Source organism: Carcharhinus amblyrhynchos, chromosome 25 (assembly GCF_965287045.1).
Source record: "Carcharhinus amblyrhynchos chromosome 25, sCarAmb.v2.hapA, whole genome shotgun sequence".
NCBI classification, from domain to species: Eukaryota; Metazoa; Chordata; class Chondrichthyes; order Carcharhiniformes; family Carcharhinidae; genus Carcharhinus; species Carcharhinus amblyrhynchos.
The window spans coordinates 9,398,705-9,422,776 of record NC_137348.1 but is presented as its reverse complement, the minus strand read 5'-3'; the positions used below and the strand labels follow the sequence as shown (position 1 = coordinate 9,422,776).

The following is a 24,072-nucleotide window of genomic DNA, read 5'->3' as shown; positions in this document are numbered from 1 at the left end:
GGAATCAAACCCAGGTCTCTGGAGTTGTGAGGCAGCAGTGCTAACCACTGTGCCACCCTATTCTCCCTCAGTGTACCCGAACAGACGGCAGAGTTTGGCAACTAGGGGATTTTCACAGTAACTTAATTGCAGTGGGAATGTGAGCCTACTTGTGACACTAATGAACAGATGAAATTAAGAAGTAAATAAAAGAATAGAATCAAAACATACAATGATAGTGAGAAAGACATTTCAATTCTTACTGTATTGGGTAACACCACAGGGACAGGAGGGATTTTTGCCCAGGCATTTAGAGAACTGTAATTTTAATTATAGTCGGGTCTGATTTTGGCTGCAGATTTTAATCTCTTTACCAGCTCGTTAATCTGATGATGGTGATCTCACTTGACCTATCTTCCTGGTGCACTCAGGATGTTCAAAGATGCTTCATGTTAATGAGTGAGCATTCCAATTGGCTTCATCCTCGCTGGAACGGATCCAGGCAGCCAGCAGACCAATAACAGACCAAAAGTCACCTTCCCGCCGCAAAGAGCGATTGCGAAGAATGCTGCAGGGTCATTTATTTTTAAAGATCGGCAGATCTCCTGCGGCATTGCTCCTTCACAGTTACATCCGGGACTGCCAATAAGTCACTCAGCAGCCAGGATACTGCAGTGTAGAAACCTCCTCTCCGTTTCAGGACACAATATCACAAAGAACAGTACAGCACAGGAACAGGCCCTTCGGCCCTCCGAGCTGTGTCGATTATGTTATCCTATCTAAATCAACTCCTTATATCTCTCTATTCCCCTTTAGTCCATAAGGGGAACAGGTGGGAAGGTGGATTTGAGACCAGGGAGAGATCAATCATGATTTGACTGAATGGCAGAGCAGGCTCGAAGGGCTGAATTTGCCTCCTTCTGCTACTAATTTCTATGTTCCCTAGCAGCATGGTGGCACAGTGGTTAGCACTGCTGTCTGACAGGGATCCGGTTCAATCGCGGCCTCTGGTGACTGTCTGTGCGGAGTCTGCACATTCTCCCCGTGTCTGTGTGGGTTTCCTCCCACAGTCCAAAGGTTAGGTTGATTGGCCATGCTAAATTGTCCCTTAGTGTCAGGGGGATTAGCCAGGTAATATATGAGGGGTTTTGGGAATAGGGCCTGGGTGGGATTGTAGTCAGTGCACACTCGATGGTCATACCTAATGGCATACCTAACTGGTCAGGTACTGCATGGTTTAACTAACGGGAGACAAACAGCACTGATGCGATCCAGGGGGTAAGATACATCCATAAGGGAGGAAAGTAATTGAGGGAAATGTCGATGGCACTGGGGTGTGAGGAGAAAACTGAGGAACCTAAACACCAGCATGGAGCTGTTGAATGACCTTTTTCTGCGATAAATACTTTACAATTAGGGCGGCCCAGTGGTTACCATTGCTGACTCACAGTGCCAGGGACTTGGGATCGATTCCAGCCTCGGGTCACCAGAATTTACACGTTCTCCCCATATCTGGGTGAGTTTTGTCCGGGTGCTCCGGTTTCCTCCCACAAAGATGTGCGGGTTCGGTTGATTGACCACGGTAAGTTGCCCATGGGGGGGTTTAGCAGGGTAAATGCATGGGGTTGGGGGGATAAGGCCTGCGTGGAATTGTGGTTGGTGCAGACTCGATGGGCTGAATGGCCTCCTTCTGCAATGTAGGGATTCTATCAGGGGCCTGTTTCTACAATAAATACTCTCAATCAGGGTGGCACGGTAGCACAGCAGTTACCGCTGCTGCCTCATAGCGCCAGGGACCTGGGTTCAATTCTAGAGTTGGGTGCCTGTCTGTGTGGAGTTTGCACATTGTCCCTCTGTCTGCATGGATTTCCTCCGGGTGCTCCAGTTTCCTCCCACTGACCGAAAGATTGGTCCTGCTAAATTCTGCCTTAGTGTCAGGGGGACTGGCTAGGGTAAACACTTGGGGTTACGGGGATCGGGCCTGAATGGAATTTTGGTCAGTGCAGGCCTGATGGGCCAACTGGCCTCCTTCTGCGCTGCATGGATTCTCTGACTCTATGAATACTTTGTGTGTTGGATAGGATGCTGGAGAGGGAGCTTCAGATCAGACACTGCAGACACTAACTGATTAGTTTGTGATTCATACAGATGGAGGAGAGGCTGGAAAGAACTGCTCAGATCCCCGTCTCCTCCAGAAATGGAAACAAAAACAGAATCAATCTGCCCTGGACTTTCAAAGTTCAGCGAAAGGGCCCCTTAAAGCTGGCGGACACCAGTAATTGTGGTGAAAATGCCGCCTCATTTTCTCTCACATTCACCATCACCCGAACTGTACTGAGCGCTCGAGAACTGGTTTGTACTTTAAGTCCTTGGATGCTTGTTTGTGTATGATTGCCAAGGCCCCAAGAGGACTGTGGAACTTGGCTCTTGACTGCTGCCAAATGCTCGTAACATGGCCAAATTCAGACTGTAGCAGCCGAACATCTGCTAGAAGTCAGATGCTGGCCAATAATGTAGACGTGCAACCTCTTTCACTGGTAAAACATTAACTGACGTCTGGCTAGGGACTTTACTGGCAAGTGTGATATTAAAGGTGACAAACGTGTTGCCAAATTAATTTTTGCCCTTTGTTATTCTTAATATTTGATAGTAGCAGATGTTAGTTTTTTTGTGGTCTGCGTTATCTGTAATCTGTGTAAAGTTACGGTGATTAGAAAATTAATTCTTGTTCTACCACTGCCACGTGGAAGTTAAATATTGTAAATGCTACAGCCACGCTGACCAGTCAGGAGCGGCACGGTGGTTAGCACTGCTGCCTCACAGCGCCAGGGACCTGGGTTTGATTCCCGGTTTGGGTCACTGTTGTGTGTGAAGTTTTCACATTCTCCCCGTGTCTGCTTGGATTTCCTCCGGGTGCTCTGATTTCTTCCCACACTCCAAAGATGTAAGGGTTAGGTTGATTGGCCAGGCTAAATTGCCCCCTTAGTGTCCTAAGATGTGTAGGTTGGGGATAAATTGGTGGAGTAAATATGTGGGGTTGTAGGGATAGGGGCTGGGTGGATGATCTATCGGAGAGTCAGTGCAGACTCGATGGGCCAAATGGCCTCCTTCTGTACTGTAGGGACTCGACGGGCCAAATGGCCTCCTTCTGTACTGTAGGGACTCGATGGGCCAAATGGCCTCCTTCTGTACTGTTAGGATTCTATCTGTCACTTCCCTTTGTTACTCGCAGCACAGTTTTGCTCATTGTTCTCAGATGACATTAAGATCCTAAAATAAGTTTAAAATGAAAAGGCCATTTATCTAATCCTTCCGGATTAATACCCACGTCTTTCCACTGTGGTATCCTGACTGATTCTCAAACCAGTCCAGTGTACTCGGCTTAGCAATCCCTCCGGAGCATTAGCACCAACCATTCCTAACTCAAATGTTTGGAAAAATATTGTCTTGACATTAGCTTAAATTTGATTTCAAAATTCTGAAACTCTGTGCTGGCGCAGCCCAGCCAGATTCTTTCTGGTTCACGTTCTGTCTGCTGTTAGGCACCTTACGTAGCTCCTTAAAGCCTCCAGCTCTGTGGCTGTACCTACGCTTCAGGGACAAAGCTCACCACCACCTTCTCCAGGGCAAATAGGATAGTGAATGAATACTGGTCTAGCCAGCACATCCCATAAGTTAATTTTTAGCAAAGGTATCTCTCTGAGGCTGAACTCCCCCTTGTTTAACAAGTCAGTGCTTGTAGATCTTTCATCTCAAATCTTGTTGCTTTCTTTTGTGCAGCCTCTGGAGCTGGAATGTTTCCTGATGGTGACCTTTAGGGAATACAGGAACAGGGATAGGCCATTCAGCCCCTCAGGCCTGTTTGTAGCCCTATTCAACCAGAACCCAGCTGATCAATCTCTTAACTCCATCGATCTGCTCATGCAGTCCCATACAGTACAGAAGGAGGCCATTCGGCCCATTAAACCTGCACTGACAACAATCCCACCTAGGGCTTATCCACCCCCCGACACTAAGGGGCAACTTAGCATGGCCAATCAATCTAACCTGCACATTTTTGCGACTGTAGGAGGAAACCGGAGCATCCGGAGGAAACCCACTCAGACACGGGGAGAATGTGCAAACTCCACACAGCCAAGGCCGGAATAGAACCCGGGCCCTGGTGCAGTGAGGCAGCTGTACTAACCATGGTGCCGTGACTCCACATACTGCTACACATACTGCTACAGTCCTGTCCCGTAAACATCAACTGGTCTCAGATCGAAAATGATTACATTTCACTGTTTTTTTCTGGGAGATAATTCCACACTTTTTCCATCCCTTAGATGAAGAAGCCTTTCCACACTTCTCCCCTGAACAGTGTGACTCTCATGTTAAGGTTACGACCTCTTGTCCTGGACTGCCCCCACCAGTGGTAGATGTTTCCCCTCCGTTCCTCACCAATTCCTTACAAAATCCTCAAGACCCTCAACCATCAGACTTTTGAATGGACCTACCCCATATTAAGTTGATCTTTCTCTACACCCCAGCTATGACTGTAACACTACATTCTGCACTCTCTCCTTTCCTTCTCTACATACAATATGCTTTGTCTGTGTAGCGCGCAAGAAACAATACTTTTCACTGGATACTAATATGTGTGACAATAATAAATCAAATCAGATCAAAGTCAAGTTGGCCCCTTCATCTTCTATGTCCCAGGGAGTATGAACAGTAAAATTTGGTATATCAGCTATGACTCATGCCAACTTTTACAGATGCACCATTGCAAGCATTCTTTCTGGGTTATATCATAGCTTGGTATGGCTCTGGCTCTGTCCAAGTTCGGATGAAACTACAAAGTGTAAACGAAGCCCAATCCATCACGCAAACCAGCCTCCCATCCACTGACTCCGTCTACACTTCCTGCTGTCTTGGCAAAGCAGCCAGCATAATCAAGGACCCCACGCACTCCAGACATTTCCACTTCCTTCCATCCAGAAAAAGATACAAAAGTCTGAGGTCATATTCCAACCGACTCAAGAACAGCTTCTTCCCTGCTGCCATCAGACTTTCGAATGGACCTACCTTACATTAAGTTGATCTTTCTCTAGACCCTAGCTATGACTGTAACACTATATTCTGCACCCTCTCCTTTACTCCTCCCCTATGTGCCGGGTGAATGATATGCTTTGTCTGTACAGCACGCAAGAAACAAAACTTTTCACTGTACGCTAACACATGTGACAATAATAAATCAAATCAGATCAGATCAAATCAGCTTTGACAAAGCTCTGAAACGTCAGCTCTTTTCTCTCCTTACAGATGCTGCCAGACCTGCTGAGATTTTGCAGCATTTTCTCTTTTGATTTCAGATTCCAGCATCCGCAGTAATCTGAATTTTATCCTGATCAAATCAATGCTCACAGATTTACAGTTAATGGATCTCTGAGATCAGCTTCATTCCTGGGGGCGGCACAGTGGTTAGCACTGCTGCTTCACAGCGCCAGGGACCCGGGTTCGATTCCCAGCTTGGGTCACTGTTTGTGCAGAGACTGCACATTCTCCCCGTGTCTGCGTGGGTTTCCTCCGGGTGCTCCAGTTTCCCCCCACAGTCTGAAAGATGTGCTGGTTAGGTTAATGGCTATGCTTAATTGCCCCATAGTATCAGGGTAAAGATGTGGGGGTTATGGGAATAGGGCCTGGCTGGGATTGTATTTGGTGCAGATTCAATGGGCCAAATGGCCATCTTCTGCACTGTAGGGATTCTATGATTCTTTCCCACTATCCCCTCCCTGGAGCCTACCACTGTCCACCCCCTATCCCCTCCCCAGAGCCCACCACTGTCCACCCCCCATTCCCTCCCTGGAGCCCACCACTACCCACCCACCATTCCCTCCCCGGAGCCCACCACTGCCCACTCACCACCCCTTCCCCGGAGCCCACCACTGCCCACTCACCACCCCTTCCCCGGAGCCCACTAGCCCCTGCCCGGAGAGACACACACACAAACCCTAACAAGATGACACAACTTAAAACACATATGCAAACGAATGTTGCTGTGCTCCAGTGGTGCAATCAGTTAGCACACAGTACACAAGAGGTTTGGCCATGCTGAAGTGCTCCTTAGTATAAGGGGGTGGAGGTTACAGGGATGTGGTCTGGGTGGGATTGTGCAGGTTGAGGTGCTCGCAATGCCGAGGTTGTGAGTTCAACTCAAACCTGGAGGGATGTCTCATTTTTGTTTGTTTTTATTCCATTTCAATCCAATCAAATCCAATTCAGAGTCTCAACAAGTTGGGACATCCCCGATCCAAGCTGGCAAGACAGGGCTTGATCTACATGATCCAAGCTGGTTGGAGTAGGCGTAGCTCCTCCTCCAAGGCTTGATCTAATTTGCACCTTAGCCAAAAGGCCAAGAGGCCGCTTTGAAAAATTGCTTCAAATGAAGCTGAAATGTCTTCAACCAAGCACAGCATGTCGATACTACACTTGGTCTCAGCCAAAAGGCCGAGAAAACAGATCACGTTGGGAGACACGAGCCTCCGAGTGACTGCGTGCGGACCCGGACATTGTGCAATCTCAGCCGATAACATCATTTCACTGGAAGGGACCAATTTCTGTCGATTAGGAACACATCTGTCCTGGGAGCGATTTATTTTCCCTTAACGATGGTCGAAGTAGGAATGAGTAATAGGTTTCCAAGGAAACCAAAGGTTCCCCAGGCCAGCCACAGGATGGAAAGAAAGGATCACATTTAAAACTTGTCTCTGAGGTTGAGTTACCCTTTGCTGGGTGAGACATTGCCAGACCAAGATTCATGTGAAAACTCGCAATGTAGGTGGGGTGAAAACACCAACGTCTGGGGCAATGAAGATTTTAACAAACCACACAAATTGAAATACCCCTCCCATATCTTTGCAATATCTAAATGAGCAAATTGCCAGTTAGTAGCTGGGCTGACTGCCCCATTCTTAGAATCATAGAATTGATACAGTGCCGATGGAGGCCATTTGGCCCATCAAGGCTGCACTAACAATAATCCCACCCAGGCCCAATCCCCATAACCCCCTCGTATTTAGAACATTACAGCGCAGTACAGGCCCTTCGGCCCTCAACGTTGCGCCGACCAGTGGAACCAATCTAATGACCCTCTAACCTAAACTATTCCAATGTTACCTTGCTAGTCTCCCTGACACTAAAGAGCAATTTAGCATGACTAATTCACCTAACCCACACATCTTTGGAGTGTGGGAGGAAACCCACGCAGATACGGGGCGAACGTGCAAACTGAACACGGACAGTGACCCGAGGCCAGAATTGAACCTGGGTTTCTGACATTGTCAGGCAGCAGTGCTAAGCACTGTGCCACCGTGCTGCACTTTGTAACCCTTTATTGGGTTATATTGGTGTTCACAGTCCATACCCTGAGAAATTGAACTTTTCTGCCACCCTCCTGTCCTTGGCTATGAAGCTTTTCCTGATGGCACTGTTCAGAATGTAGGTAAACGCACATCAAGTGTGTCACAGGACAGTTTCATTCTACATCACCAACCCCCTGAATTGCTTCTGAGGGAGGGTCAGTGAGCTGAGGTGTTAACTCTGGTTCACTCTCTGCCAAGCTGAATGTTTTCTTTCAGTAATAGAATCATAAGATCTACAGAGCAGAAGGAGGCCATTTAGCCCATTGAGTCTGCACCTACCACAATCCCAGCCAGGCCCTATCCCTGTGACCCCATATATTTACTGTCCTAATCCCCCTGACACTAAGGGGCAATTTATCATGGCCAATCACCTGACAGAGAATCTCTGGACTCGAAATGTTGACTGTTCCTCTCCTGACAGATGCTGCCAGATCTGGTTAATGTTTCTGGCTCCCTCAGTTCTGGTTTCAGATTCCAGCATCCGCAGCATTTTGCTTTTGATTCCCTGGACTGGTTTTAATTGGCTGAAGGAGTGAGAGAGGAATTTTGCAGGTTTAGCCTCCTGTAGATGGTGGGTGGCACAGTGGTTGGCACTGCTGCCTCACAGCGCCAGGGACCCGGGCTCGATTCCTGGCTTGGGTCACTGTCTGTGTGGAGTCTGCACATTCTCCTCATGTCTGCGTGGGTTTCCTCTGGGTGCTCCGGTTTCCTCCCACAGTCCAAAGGCGTGCTGGTTGGGGTGACTGGCCATACTAAATTGCCCCTTAGTGTCAGAGAGACTAGCTAGGGTAAATACACCAGGTTATGTGGATAAGGCCTGGGTGGAACTGTGGTCTGTGCAGACTCAAAGGGCCAAATGGCCTTCTTCTGCACTGTAGGATTTCTACGATTCTAGACCCTGGAATTCTTTGCTTCTTTTGGATGGTTAAATAACCAATCTACTCAAATACAGTTCAAAATGTCTCATTCTGACACTCTAAGCATTCTGATGGAGAGCCAGGCTTGATAAGCCATCTGGTCTTTTTCCAACCAAAACAGAAAATGCTGGAAAATCTCCGCAGGTCTGGCAGCATCTGTCAGGAGAGAAAAGAGCTGATGTTTCGAGTCCAGATGATCCTTTGTCAAAGCTCAAATGTGCAAACTCCACATAGACAGTCACCCAAGGCCAGAATCGAACCTGGTCTCTGGCGCTGTGATCTTTTTCCACCTCAACATCCCATGGCAGGGGGTCCAAATACATACATTCCTATTTGAGTATCTTCACATCACAAAATAATTTAGCTTGAAGTCAAAATATGAGTCAACACACCAGTACATTGGCAGAGATAGTGGTACAGTGATAATGCCACTGAACCTGTACCCCAGAGACCCAGGCTATTATTTTGGGGACATGGGTTCAAATCCCAACATGAAAGCCAGTGAAATTCAAATTCAATTAGTATATCTGGAATTTAAAGCTAGTCTCAATAATAATGGTGACCATGAAACTACCATTAATTGTCATTAAGGCTCATCTGGTTCACTATTTGACTTAATTTATTATTGTCATATGCATTGGTATACAGTGAAAAGTATTGTTTCGTGCGTGCTATACAGACAAAGCATACCATTCATAGAGTACATAGGGGAGAAGGAAAGGAGATGGTGCAGAATGTAGTGTTACAATGACAACTAGGGTGAAGAGAAAGATCAACTTAATATTAGGTAGGTCCATTCAAAAGTTTGATGGCAGCAGGGAAGAAGCTGTCCCTGAGTCGGCTGATACGTGATATCAGACTTTTGTATCTTTTTCCCAGTGGCAGAAGATGGAAGAGAGAATGTCCGGGGTGCGTGGGGTCCTTAATTATGCTGGCTGCTTTTCCGAGGCAATGGGAAGTGTAGATGGAATCAATGGATGGGAGGCTGGTTTGCGTGATGGACTAGGCTACATTCATAACTCTTTGTAGTTTCTTGCCATCTCGGGGCACAGCAGGAGCCATACCAAGTTGTGATACATCCAGAAAGAATGCTTTCTAATGGTGCACCCGTTAGAAATAGGTGAGAGTCGTAGCAGACATGCCAAATTTCCTGAGCCTCCTACAGGCGTTGGTGGACTTCCTTAACTATAGATTTGGCATGGGGGAACCAGGACAGATAGTTAGTGATCTGGACACCAGAAATGTCCTTTATGGAGGGAAATCTGCTGTCCTTACCAGATCTGGCCTACACATGACTCCACAGCCACAGCAATGTGGTTGGCTCTTAACTGCCCTCTGAAATTGCCTAGCAAGCCACTCAGCTCAAGGGCAATTAGGGATGGGAAATAAATACCAGCCAGCGATGCCCACATCCCACAAAAGAATAAACTGAAAAAGTTACGTCCATATTTTGCTACGATTAAAAGTGCTGTATTTTAGTACTAACTTAATACAATGACTTGATTAACACTACTTTCCATCATGGAATAGTGCAAACATAATGACGCCCCATTGACCCACAGGATGCACAATCGCAAGTGCCAGCGTCAAATAAATAGAAAGGCCTCAGAAACCTAACCCAAAGACAAATTGCTGGAAATCGGAAATAAGAACAGAGAATGTTGAAGGAGAGTCATTTTCAGTCCACACTGTTAACTCCATTTCTCTCTTCACAGACACTGCCCGAATGCTGCGTATTTCCGGCTCTTTCTGTTGTTTTCCCCCAGAAAACCTGACAACTGATCCAGTGCAACACACATTCAGAAGGCAGCTCTGCGGATCTCAGGGTCAGATCACTCAGGAGCAAGGGGGATCCTCAGTAACTGTGGGATTTATTTAGTGACCAGATTGTTAGTGTAGGGTGTTGACTGCAGTTTGATAGGTCCAAAAGTGGTGAACTGCCTTCACTGACCCTTTGAACTATGTAGTAAAGGCTACACAAGTTAGGCTGGTCTCCATGCTGGTTGGAACACACATCTCTGTCCAACACTGTCCCTAGGTGCAGGTCATGTGCTCTCTTACTATATTATATATTGCTATAATTAGTCCTGTACGCACTGGATTCTTTTTCTTTTTGTTTTATTCATTCTTGGAATGTGGGCATCGCTGCTGGGGCCAGCATTTATTGTCCTTCCCTAACTGTGCTTGAACTGGGGGATTTGCATTTTCAGAGGGCAGTTAAGAGCCAACTACATTGCTGTGGCTCTGGAGTCCCATGTAGGCCAGACCAGGTAAGGACAGCAGATTTCCTTCCCTAAAGGACATTAGTGAGCCAGGTGGGTTTTTCTGACAATTGACAATGATTTCATGATCATCAGTAGATTCTTAATTCCAGGTTTTTTTTATTGAATTCAAATTTCACCATCTGCTGTGGTGGGATTCAAACCTGGGTCCCCTCACCACTACCCTTGGTCTCTGGATTACTAGTCCAGTGACAATACCACAAGGCTACCATTTCCCCAACATCAGCCAGTGGCAACGGGTGGGAACAGTCAACATAAATCATAAAACGCCAGCTAATCAAACTTTCCAATTAGACATTGAACAGTGTGGAGCGGGGGCACACATTCTGGCTGGGGCGCACACTAATGTTTGAGGGTATAATCTATCCTTCAAACTGAGGCTATACTGAAGAAGATTGCTTTGTTGCAAATGCCAACCTTTGGATAAAGGGTTAAACTGAGGGTTTCCCACAGTTACTTGTCCCTGAGCTCCCAAGTGCTCTGACCCTATGATCCACAGAGCTGAGTTATGAATGTGTGCTGCACTGTTCGAGTGGTTTTATGGTCTAGGAGCCTTTCCTCCACTCTACTCAGCATTCCTCCCTCAATCAACATGAAAAGTAAAGAAATAAACAGCTGTGATGGTTTAAGAAAAGGGTGGCACGGTAGCACAGTGGTTAGCACTGTTGCTTCACAGCTCCAAGGTCCTGGGTTCAATTCCTGGCGCGGGTCACAGTCTGTGTGGAGTCTGCACGTTCTCCTCGTGTCTGCGTGGGTTTCCTCCGGTTTCTTCCCACAGTCCAAAGATGTGTGGGTTAGGTTGATTGGCCACGTTAAGAAATTGCCCCTTAGTGACCAGGGACGTGTAGGTTAGAGGGATTAGTGGGTATAACATGTAGGGATATGGGGGGAGGGCCTGGGTGGGATTGTGTTTGGTACAGACTCGATGGGCCAAAGGGCCTCTTTCTGCACTGTAGAGTTCTATGATTCTAAGAAAAGCTACCTACATAACTAGAGTGGCTGCGCATTAGAAAGTAGCTCACTGTGTGAAGCATCTTGAGATATTCCAACCCAACCAGCTTCTTTATAAAAGTTGTATCTTTTTAGCTTTCTTTAACCAAAGTGGGAGATCGCCACAAAACTGTGCTTTGGGTGGCAACCAGAACTCCATATTGTATTAGAACACCAGATCAGACCCCAAAGTCTCCTCCATTTTGACATAAATGCGAGGACAGCATGCTTCACTCCAGGACAAAGCAGCAATCTTTTACAGTAAAACAAACTTATGTAACAAAATAGTTTAAATATAATTAACAAATAAAGCAGCCTAGCCAGTATCAGTTGAACAATATTTAAAAATGAAAGGAAGCAACTTTACTTTCTAGCTTATAACTGTTTCAGTTCCAAATAATCCAGTCATCCATAGACCAAACCCACTTCCAAATAAACACAGTTAGCAAACCCAGGCATACTTGCTATAAATTGTGTTAACAGACTTGAAGCTTTCAGAGAGATTTTGTGGAGGAAGAGGATGAGTTCTCAGGAATAGTCTATACATGTCTCTGACTTCAGCAGAGCTGCAACGCTATACTGCAAAAATTTCTTTCATAGACTCACAGAATCTCCACAGTGCAGACAGAGGCCATTAGGCCCATCGAGTCAACATCAAGGCTCTGACAGAGTATCTCACACAGGCCCTACCCGTGTAACCCCATACATTTACCATGATTAATCCATCTAGCCTACACATCTGCTGCTACAGACCCAGCTCTGCATATTAACCACATTATCACGTGACCCTGTCAATCAGCTTCCCAAGGAATCTTTTGTGCAAACAAAAGTCCATTAGTTCTATCAAAGTAACAACTTCTTAGCTGAAATGAGCAATTGACCTGTTTTTACAGCCCTTGAGCTGAATATTTTCCAGACACAGGCTGCCTGTAGAATAAAACTGAAATTTAAAATGTTCTACAGAAAAATAAGAAAAAAAAAATACATTTATACCATTTGTACCACCATCATCACACATCATACATTCATTGGTCAAGCTCATTTGCCCCTTTGAGGTCGAGGCTTTTATATGAGTAGGTGTCAGTTCTACTCACCAAGATGTAATCAGCCCACTGTTTCCTCGCAGACTTGAGGGCAGCCTGTTTCAGCTTCATAATGTATTCAAATCTGGTTTGGGTCCAATGCTTGGGGCCCAGTTCATTGGGATAGCTTCTATATATGACAGAAAAAAAAAAGTTAAACACAGGAAACAACTACAGGATTTCAACAGTACGTCAGCATTTGATTAATAAACTGTTCAATGTGTCTGTCTCCTGAAGGAACCATTGCCTTCTTTTCCACTTCACTCACTCTGCTGAAAGTCCAGGTTAAAGTCCAATAGGTTTATTTGGAATCACAAGCTTTTGGAGCACTGCTCCTTCATCAGATGAGGGAAAAGCTCCACAGTTTCAAGCCAAATCTTCGGTTGCTTCAGTCCATGGGGCTAAATTCTTTCAGGTCTGAGTTTAGACTGTGGCTGTGGTGTCAGTAGGGTTAGAGTCTAATCAGTTTCCATCCCACCTCTCACTCCCTGCTCTGCCTGGCTAAATCTGCCCTGATACTGACCTGCCAATTCCGCTCACTTCCCTCAGATATGAGGTGGAGTTGGACTGGGGTGGGCACAATAAAACCAGGTTACAGTCCAACAAGTTTATTTGGAATCATGAGCTTTTGGAGCACTGTTCCTTCCTCAGGTGAGTCTTTCAGGTGAGTCAGTGAATCAGTGATGAAGAGGCGGTGCTCTGAAAACTCATAATTCCAAATAAACCTGTGGACTTTAACCTGATGCTGTGAGACATCTTACTGTCCCCTCAGATAAGTACTGCTAAAGTTGCCAATGCAACCCAAGAGGTCTTAGCTATGGCAACATTTCCTCTGTGGTATGAAATAGATTTCATAGAATCCCTACAGTGCAGAAGGAGGCCATTCGGCCCACCAGGTCTGTACCAATTCTTCAAAAGTGCATCTTACCCAAGCCCCTTCCCCATAACCCCACATATTTACCCAATTAATCCCGCCTAACCTACACTTCCTGAGACAGTAAGGGACAATTTAGCATGGCCAATAGGTCAACTAACATGATTAAGTCTTCACACTAATTGGATATTATAATTAAGCAACGCGCAATAGTAGTAATTGGTGTTCAACATTAGTATCTTATGCATGATGTAATCTTAATCAATAGTTGTGAGTGGATATGAATACTTTGATTGGTAGATGTTAATTGTTTGTAATCAAAGCTGAAGCTATATCTGCTTGTGTATGACTGTACTCTGGCTGGCCACAGCTGACCTCCAGAGTCCTTGTTATATAGCTTCATTAAACATCTCCTTGAAAAACTCTGTGACTTGGTCTGCCTACTTCAAGGGGAACAAAGTTGCAATGAACGCCAAACAGCCCCATTACACAATGAAAGCAGGTTTTAATGAGAAAATTGAGTTTAAATCCGGGGGAAGCTTGCACTAATAGCTGGAAACTTAATTCAGTACGAGGTCAAAAACCAGTTTCTCATGTCAGGACGTACTGTCGGAATTCAGCTTTGAGGAGTTTAAGCGCGGTTCAAGCTCCTGAGCAGCAATGTTCGAAAACCCTTTTGCATGCATTAGAATGTCATGCAAGCTGATCAAAAGGCCACCTCACTGGAATTAAGCTTCTTTGCAAATTATGTTCCCCTGGCAGCATGGTGGCACAGTGGCTAGCACTGCTGCCTCAGAGCACCAGGGAACTGGGTTCGATTCCGGCCTCGGGTCACTGTCCGTGTGGAGTTTGCACGTTCGCCCCGTGTCTGCGTGGGTTTCGTCCGGGCACTCTGGTTTCCTCCCACAGTCCAAAGATGTGCGGGTTAGGTGGATTAGCCATGACACATTGCCCCTTAGTGTCAGGGGGATTAGCTAGGGTAAATATGTGGGGTTATGGGGATAGGGCCTGGGTGGGATTGTTGTCGGTGCAGACTCGATGGGCTGAATGGCCTCCTTCTGCACTGTAGAGATTCTATGATTCTATGACTGTACATTAGTGACGTGTGCCTGCTCAGCTTTATTTCCTCCATGGCTCTGAGGTGGTACGCATTCCTTTTGCATTCCTTGGACCTGCTCTCCACTTGACTTATATCGTGTGCCGGCAGCACAAGCTGTGTGAAGGCTGAAAGAAAGGGATAGGGGGGAAGATGGGACGGAAATGGGATTTGGGAAACAAACTTTGCGGGGCAGGGAGGGAGGGTGCCCAAAAAGGAAGGCGATGGCCGAGCGGTATTATCACGAGATTATTAAGCCAGAAATTCAGCTAATGTTCTGGAGACCCAGGTTCGAATCCCATCACAGCAGATGGTAGAATTTGAATTCAATAAAAAATATCTGGAATTAAGAATCTACTGAAGACCATGAAACCATTGTCGGAAAACCCATCTGGTTCACTAATGTCCTTTAGAGAAGGAAATCTGCTGTCCTTACCTGGTCTGACCTACACGTGACTCCAGAACCACAGCAATGTGGCTGAATCTCAACCGTCCTCCAAGGGCAACTAGGGATGGGCAATAAATGCTGGCCAGTCTGTGACGCCCACGTCCCACACATGAATTAAAAAAAACTATAGTGCATGAATCTTTGACTCCCACCTCCCCCACACCCCCACCCCCCCCCGCCCCCACGAGGTTAACAGCAGAGAGGGCAATTTCCTGCTGTCACCCTGCCTTCACCACACACTCCTCTGTGCTCTGAATCAAAGTATAATGAGAAATCTCACAACACCAGGTTAAAGTCCAACAGATTTATTTGGAATCACGAGCTTTTGCAGCGCTGCCCCTTTATCCGATGATGAAGAGTAGGGCATATATAGACACAGACTCAACTACAAGATATCATGTAACATTATCTTGTAATTGAGTCTATGTCGATATATGCCCTGTTTGTGAACCCAACTCTCCGATCACGTAATGAAGGAGCAGTGCTCCGAAAGCTCATGTTACCAAATAAACCTGTTGGGCTTTAATTTGATGTTGCGAGACTTTTTACTGTGTCTACCCCCAATCCAACGCCGGGGTCTCCACATCACAAATGGAAGTAATGAGCCGACCAGTGCAACATGGCGCGGGTTCAGAAGTCTTTCCCCCTCACGGAAAACATTCTGCTTTCTGTTCCCACCAGCATTTTTAGAATGGAAGCTCCCACTCTTCATACGTGACCCAAGAGGGTCACAGCTATAAAGTCTTAGCGATTTGAGAAATGTCTTAACAACTGGGACACTCCTAGTTGAGGCACAGCCTTACATTCAGTTTAGAAGATTAAAGAGTTGAGGATCTACTCCAGGGACTTGAGCTTTAGGTGCAAGCTGACATTGCAATGCATTACCAAGTGGAAGCAGACAGAACGAGAAGGGAATGAAAAGAGATAAACAGGAATGAACAAAGGAAATTAGGCAGCTGGAGAAGAGAGACTGTGTGTTCCTCATCCGTCTCAGCTCTGTGTAGCTGTCATTAAGTTTCTGGTTTCAGCTGCTTGTTCCCCACCCAGTCTCAGTTAGTCTGGCCGCCTGGGTTGCCAGGAATCTGTTCTATGTCCTTTCGCTGATGGAATGAAGGGCAGATTTAGGAGACAGTGAGGATTGAATCTCCACAGCATTGTACAGGAGCTGCTCTGTCACTGGCAAAGTGGCGAGATTATCCGCCCTGTTTTCCCGCTGCACAGGCGGTGGCAGTGGGTGAACGGCATTCACCGGGATAATTACAGGCAGACACGGGAGGGTGGAATGGTGAAGGGAGACCTTCAGTCAGGGCAGACCGAAGGAGGCTGATCACTGAGATGCAGAGAGAATGAATGGAAGAATGAGGGGAGCAGTGAGGATGGAGGGAAAAGGATGTGGAACAGCGAGAGACCCAAGAGGGTGGCACAGTGGTTAGCATTGCTGCCTCACAGTGCCAGAGACACAGGTTCAATTCCCAGTTTGGGTTATTGTCTGTGCGGAATTTGCACATTCTCGCCTTGTCTGCATGAGTTTCCTCTGGGTGCTCTGGTTTCCTCCCACAGCCCAAGGATGTACAGGTTCAGTGGATTGGCCATGCTATATTGCCCCTTAGTGTCCAAAGATGTGCAGGTTGGATGGATTAGCCATGATAAATAGCCCCCTTAGTGTCCAAAGATGTGTAGGTTAGATGGATTGGCCATGCTAAATTGCCCCTTAGTGTCCAAAGATGTGCAGGTTGGGTGGATTGGCCATGCTAAATTGCCCCTTAGTGTCCAAAGATGTGCAGGTTGGGTGGATTGGCCATGCTAAATTGCCCCTTAGTGTCCAAAGATGTGCAGGTTGGGTGGATTGGCCATGGTAACTTGCCCCTTAGTGTCCCAGATTGGGTAGTTGGGTAGATTAGGGGTTACAGGGGTTAGGGAGTTGCGGGGGGCAGGAGGAATGGAGTTCCTGTGAATGCACTGTAGGGATTCTGTGGTGGGTAAAGAGGGGATAGAGGGGGGGAAAGATGGTAGGAAAGAGTGAAAAAAAAAACAGCAAAATGAAAGATAAAGAGAGCAGACAGAAAAGCAATGAGACATCAGAGCAACTAGAAAGAGAAGGAGAGAGAAATACAGACAGAGAGCAGATACGAGAGAGAGTCTGTGACATCTGGAACTCTATTTCTGGTCTTGTCAAACCATAGACGTCTGATGTCTTTGTTTTGTTTAATGAGAGTAAACATGAATATTTGAAACATATTTTCCAAGCCCCTGTGGCTTATGTCTAATTAAAAGGCAATTTGAAATGGTCACTATGCCACGTTCCCTACCCCAGCTCTCAAGCTTGACGTCAGTCCCAGATCTCCAGGACATCGCCATTCAGGTATCAGTGCTAGGCAGACGTCTGCTGGTGGCGGGTAACAATGAGTGACCGAGGATACGGCAGAGAGAATGCTCAAACAGGTTGTTTCCAGTAACGCATTGTCTTTGGCAAGTGACAAGATTCCACACTTGGCAAAACAAGACAATTACAAACACTGTCAAAATCCACTTCCATTCGCTCACTTTAGACCCTGCAGATGAGAAAATAATCAGGAATTGATGGAACAAATCCCAATCTGGGAACTTTGGCAGCAGATGAGATGATTCTGTGCAAGAGGCTGAATGTAAATAATATCAGCTTCATAAACTGTCCCAGCGAGTCCAGAATAGGATGAGTGAGAAGTTATAATTCAGGTTAGTGAAGACAATGCCTCCCACTGAGATACTCACACATACACACAAGCACGCACAAACACATGCATGCACACACGCATACACGTACACCCGCAGACACAGACGCACAGCATACATGCACCACATATACATAAATAAGGACACACACCCAAGCACAAACACATGCACACATGTATACACACACCACATACACACGCATACACATAAACACACATAAGTACGCAAATACACACACGTGCACAAACACATTCACACACAGACATGCATACCCGCGCACACATGCACCCGCACGTGCATGCATACACACAGACACATGCATAAACATATGCACACACATGCATGCACACCCACACATGCACACGCACATAAACACATGCACACACATACACGCCCAAATATATGCACCACATATACACACATGCACACACACATGCAGTAAGCTATCACATCCAGTGGCAAACCACAACACAACAATGTACTCACTGATGAACCACTGGGGGAACAGAAAGCCAGTGATTGTTTGCAAGGGAAAGGATAATGGGAGATTACGGGAGTCAGTGTGGGATACCATGTGAGCAGCTGAGGTTCAAATGAGTCAAAATTTAGGTAGTTGAAGCTTGGGAGGCTGGCAAAGAGAACGGGAGACTCAAATGGTAATTCTCTGGCCGTTCACACACTGCCGTCGCTCCCAGTGAGACTGGAGAATTTGGTGCTCAGCCAAATCTCCTTCCACTGCAGCAGGTCTGGAGAATCCTAGCTGCAGGTGAGATCAGAGAGTTCCAGCCCTAGACGTAATGAATTATTTCATAGGAATTGTTGGAGACACAGGAGATGTTGTTTGGACAGACGTGGAGAGTTCTGTGTTCTGAATATAAGCAATAATGTTACTAATCAATGGGTTGAATCTGAGTTGGGGAAACATACAATTATTTACCTTGTGATAAAAATAAATTAAACAGGGGAGAGAGTGGCTGTGTGTGTGGGAAACAATCATTATTGTTCTTCCAGTGCACCATCAAGGGTCAAGTGTGGCCATTGGTCCATGATATCACAGAGCAGATCTCTGGATACCACCCTTTGTGAGCTTACCACCAGCCCCCTTGGTGACGTGCCCAATCATTCCCCATCATCCAACAACATCCAACCCAATTCTAAACCTATCCCAAACCAACCCATCCCCAATCTGACCTGACCCCAATCTGACCCAACCGATTTCAATCCAGCCTGACCTTACTCCATCCATGGCCAACACAACCCTATTCCAACTCGACCCAATCCTATCTCACCACCCCCCCCACCCTCCTCCAGCCCGAATCCAGTCCAACACCACCCAACCCAACTCCAACTCAAATCCAATCCAGCCTCACCCTCCCACCTTTCCAACACAACCCCAACCCGATGCAATCTAATCCAGCCTCACCGTCCTCCCTCCAGCCCATCCCCTACCCAGCCCAAATCCAATCCAACCCTACTCAACATAGCCCCCCCCAACCAAACTCTACCACAATCCATCTCTACCCGAACCCACTCAAGTCCAGTCCAACCTTATTCAACCCAAACCACCCCATCTAACCCAACCCAACTCTGTCCAACCTAACCCCACTCCAACACAATTCTACTCAACCCAATTCCACCCTTCTTTGCACAATTCTACCCCAATCTAACTCAACTCTGCCCAATGCTACTCTATCCTACCCAATCCAATTCTACTTAACCCAACTCCAACCCTACCCTATCCCATTCCACCCTACTTGACATAATTCTACCTCAATCCAACCAGATTCCAACCCTACCCTATCTAATTCCACCCTTACTTACACAATTCGATCCCAATCCAACTCAACTCCAACCCAGCCCTATCCAAGTAAATCCTAGCCAACAGTGATAAGGCCCAGTTTGGAACTCTTGGAAAACCAACCAATGCCATGGTAACAAACTCCAGCCATTGCTTGAGTGTGTGGCGCTGCCCACATTAGCTCATTAGATAATGCAATTTATAACCTGTAAGAAGATGCACTGTCTTCTGCAGGCGTTACCGTATAAAGAATCGACAAAAACAAATTGACATTATGGCATCAACTGTTTCCGACCAGCCTGTTTTGCAAACCGCTTGTAGAGGATGAAGCTAATCAGCCAAATTACAGAGCAGGACAATTGGGCTTTACAAACTGCCAATGGAAAATTAAACATCATGTTCAAACAATAATTGGCAGCTGGAAAAAGACTTAGCAGAAAGAACTAGTCACGATCTCTTCCCTCTCCACCACTCCCACTTCACTGAGTGGAAACACTAACATTCCTCATGCATCCAGTTAGTTAACACGATGCAGGGTTAGGTAGGGAATCGCACAGAGAAACGACAGTCAGTTGGAGATCACATATGAAGGAGCACTGGGATATGCAACTGAGCCAGTCATTCTGCTAATACATAGGTTTAATAAGAGAGTCTGTCTGAGAATACAGAGAGCACCCGGTACAAACAGGGGGTTAGAGCAAAGTCTGCTGGAGAAATACTGCGAGATTCCACAAGTATGTAGTTACACGCGGGCAGCGAGGACGATTACACGGATGCAGCGAACAAAGTACAAGGCTACACAGGACTAACTTGCAGCTGAGTGTGAGGTTACACTGGGGAACTGGTGAATGAATTAATGCAAACTTACTTTGGACATCGGCAGACAGTTGTAAAATTACACAGGGGAAGCCAATACATCTGTCTGATTAGACATTGCCAGCGGAGACGTACTGGGACATTCCTTAACACAAGTGAAGCCTCAGTGCACTTACTGGTCTCTCAAATTAAAAGTAAAGTTTATTTATTAGTGACAAATGGGTTTACCTTCACACTTCAATGAAGTTACTGTGAAAATCCCCTAGTCCCCACACTCCGGTGCCTGTTCGGGTACACTAAGGGAGAATTTAGCATGGCCAATGCACCTAACCAGCACGTCTTTCGGGCTGTGGGACGAAACCGGAGTACCCGGAAGAAACCCATGCAGCAATGCTTTATCCCCTTTTCCTTAAAGCACCCCACCAACCTATCCTTAAATGTTCTCTGTTGAGTCATTAATTCTGACAGGGAATTCCACATCTCTCTGTGTACAAATGTTTCTCCTGCGATCTGTCCCAAATCTTTTAGATCTGTGCTCTCTGTAATAAGTTTGGACTGAGAGAGTGGGGAATGCTTTGATAAAAAGCCTGTGTTATGTCTATAAATCACGGTGAGACACACCCAGATTACTTGTGTTAAGGAATTCCACAGGACAAACCTCAATAGCACTTTATCCGTTATCAGGCTCCACTACGCTACATTCCTAAGTCTCCTAGAATCGTAGAATCCTTCCAGTGCGGAACGAGGTCATTCGACCCATCAAGTCTTCTCAATCCCTAACCCCTTGAGCCCACATTTTTGCTCTGCTAACCACCAACACTAGGTTCAATTTAGCATGGCCAATGCACCTAGCCTGCACATCTTTGAAATGTGGGAGGAAACTGGAGCACCCGGAGGAAACCCTCCCAAACATGGGGAGAATGTGCAAACTCCACACAGACAGTGACCCCAGGTCGGAATTGAACCCGGGTCCCTGTGCTCCTGGGCGCTGTGACGCAGCAGTGCTAACCACTGCGCCACCGTGTCGCCACCCTTACCGTCCTCCGGCACGAATGATCAGGTGTCAATGAAAGTGATCCCCAGATTGTGACGAGTCTCTGCTGGGACGCAACAATCAGATCAGCCAGCCTTCCCGCTCCTGACTCCTAGCGAGTGGTACCTTCCTGAAAACGGTGGATGTACTGACGATTGTTGAAGATTGTGTTCAGCAGTGAATCCCCTCACGGTTGACCAACCCCATCAACAATTACTCCTGAGGCCCCAGGTGTTCATAGCTGGATCGTAAGGATACACTGGGGTGGGGCCGACACCTAGTGTTGGGTGTATGCTGGACCCGGGGTGGGGGGGGCGGTGCGGTGTGTGTGTGTGTGTGTGCGTGTGTTATGGGAGGAGGGGAGGGGAAGGTGGGGGTGTGGTGCAAGGGGGGCTTTGGAGACTGCCATTGTTGAGTTCACTGTATTTATTGTTGCGTTACCACATTGGTTTCGGTCACTTTCTATGGATAAAAATCACTCTTTGTAACAATATAATCATTTTCCTTTGGGTTACTGACATCATATTATTATTACAGAGAAACCCAAATACATGTCAACTGACAGCGAACCACAGTTCCAGGCTTATTGATGAGGGTGAGGTTGCGGAGGACAGTTACTAACCACGGATCATACCTTCCCCTTGACAGTTCAGCTCCCTCATGGGGAAAATCACAGAATCCCAACAGTGCAGAAGGAGGCCAATTGGCCCATCGATTCTGTACCGACCACAATCCCACCCAGGCCCTATTCCCACAACCCCACACATTTACCCTGCTAATCCCCCTAATACTAAGGGGTAATTTAACACGACTAATCAATCCATCCGTACATTTGTGGGGGGAAACTGGAGGAAATCCACGCAGACACAGGAGAATATACAAACTCCACACAGACAGTGACCTGAGGCCAGTATTGAACCTGGGTCCCTGGCGCTGTGAGGCAGCAGTGCTAGCCACTGTGCCACCTAACAGAAACTCTTTGAAAGAAAACTGTAAAAAGGGAGTAATTTAATCATAGAATTGCAGAAGGCTGAGATACAATTAATCCCTGTTACTGCTGCATTAAATTTGGGCCTTTTTTTTAAGATATCAATTTTAAATAGGTCATTGCACTATGCATTTAAAATGAAACTCTATTAGTTGAACTTTGAAAAACAGCCCGTGTGTTGGAACATTATCATCTGGAGATACGATTATATTTCATGGGGATGTAGCCTACTTCTGCTCATGAGCTGCTTATAGTTAGACTCTAACCAGATCGAGTTCACTTGGCGACAATGCTCCGTGTTATAGAACAACAATGATTTGTCCTTCATTCTACGATGGTGCCTGTTACATCCAAGAGCTCTGTTTTGACTGGTGCATCATAGTCTAAGAACAGTTCACAAACTTTCAAAGTGGGGGAGGGTGGTCACTAAACATTGATCAGAAGTGCAAGCTCGTACATACCTCCCTAGTATGGGCAGCAAGGTGGCACAGTGGTTGGCACTACTGCCTCACATAAGAACATAAGAACATAAGAAATAGGAGCAGGAGTAGGCCATCTAGCCCTTCGAGCCTGCTGTGCCATTCAGTAAGATCATGGCTGATCTGAAGTGGATCAGTTCCACTTTCCCGCTTTCTCCCCATAACCCTTAAATCCCTTGTCTGCCAAAAACCTATCTACAGTGCCAGGGACCCGAGTTTGATTCCCAACTTGGGTCACTGTCCATGCAGAGTCTGCACATTCTCCCAATGTCTGGGTGGGTTCCTCCAGGTGCTCCAGTTTCCTCCCACAGTCTAAAAGACGTGCTGGTTAGGTGCACTGGCCATGCTAAATTCTCCCTTAGTGTATACGAACAAGAACCAGAGTGTGGCGACCAGGGGATCATACAATCCCTACAGTGCAGAAGGAGGCTATTCGGCCCATCGAGTCTACATCAACCACAATCCCATCCAGGCTCTATTCTCTCAACCCCACATATTCACCTTGCTGATCCGCTGACACTGAGGGGCAATTTGGCATGGCCAATCAACCTGCACTGGCCCTATCTCCATAACCCAATACATTAACCCCAGCTAATCCCCCCCAACACCAAGGGGCAATTTAGTGTGGTCAATTCACCAACCCGCACATCTTTGGACTGTGGGAGGAAACTGGAGCACCTGGAGGAAACCCTCGCAGATATGGAAAGAATGTGCAGACTCCGCACAGACAGTGACCTGAGGTTGGAATTGAACCCAGGTCCTTGGCGCTGTGTGAGGCAGCAGTGCTAACTACAGTAACTTTATTGCAGTTTCAATGTAAGCCTACTTGTGACACTAATAAATCAACTTTAAACTTTAGTACAGGAGCGCTGTAATCAGCTAAAGTACCCCGTCGGGTGACAAAGCGAGACTAAACATTGCGATATTCCAGGTGTAAAACACATCAGGGTTACAAGCTGGTTCATTGCCCGTATTCACTACATAAAAGTATAAATTTCAGGTGCCAAGGGATTCTTTGGAAAGCACAGAGCCTGAAGTATAATATGACATAATCTATTTTCCAACCACATACAGACACTGTACCTTTAACTCGCTCAATTCTATTTAGCTGTTCAGCCATGGCTCAAGGGATGGCACTCCCAGCCCTGAGCCAGAAGATTACAGGTTCAAGTCCC

General features: G+C 46.5%; 1 protein-coding gene across 2 annotated transcripts in view; it reads right to left on the bottom strand.

The window, feature by feature from the left end:
* Positions 1-24,072, bottom strand: part of cercam (cerebral endothelial cell adhesion molecule) — an 88,936-nt gene that overhangs the window by 53,616 nt on the left and 11,248 nt on the right. For both annotated transcript variants that reach the window (XM_080212078.1, XM_080212079.1), the window contains exon 3: positions 12,666-12,783. In XM_080212078.1, the coding sequence (XP_080068204.1) occupies positions 12,666-12,783 (118 nt within the window). The remainder of the gene's footprint in view (positions 1-12,665; positions 12,784-24,072) is intronic.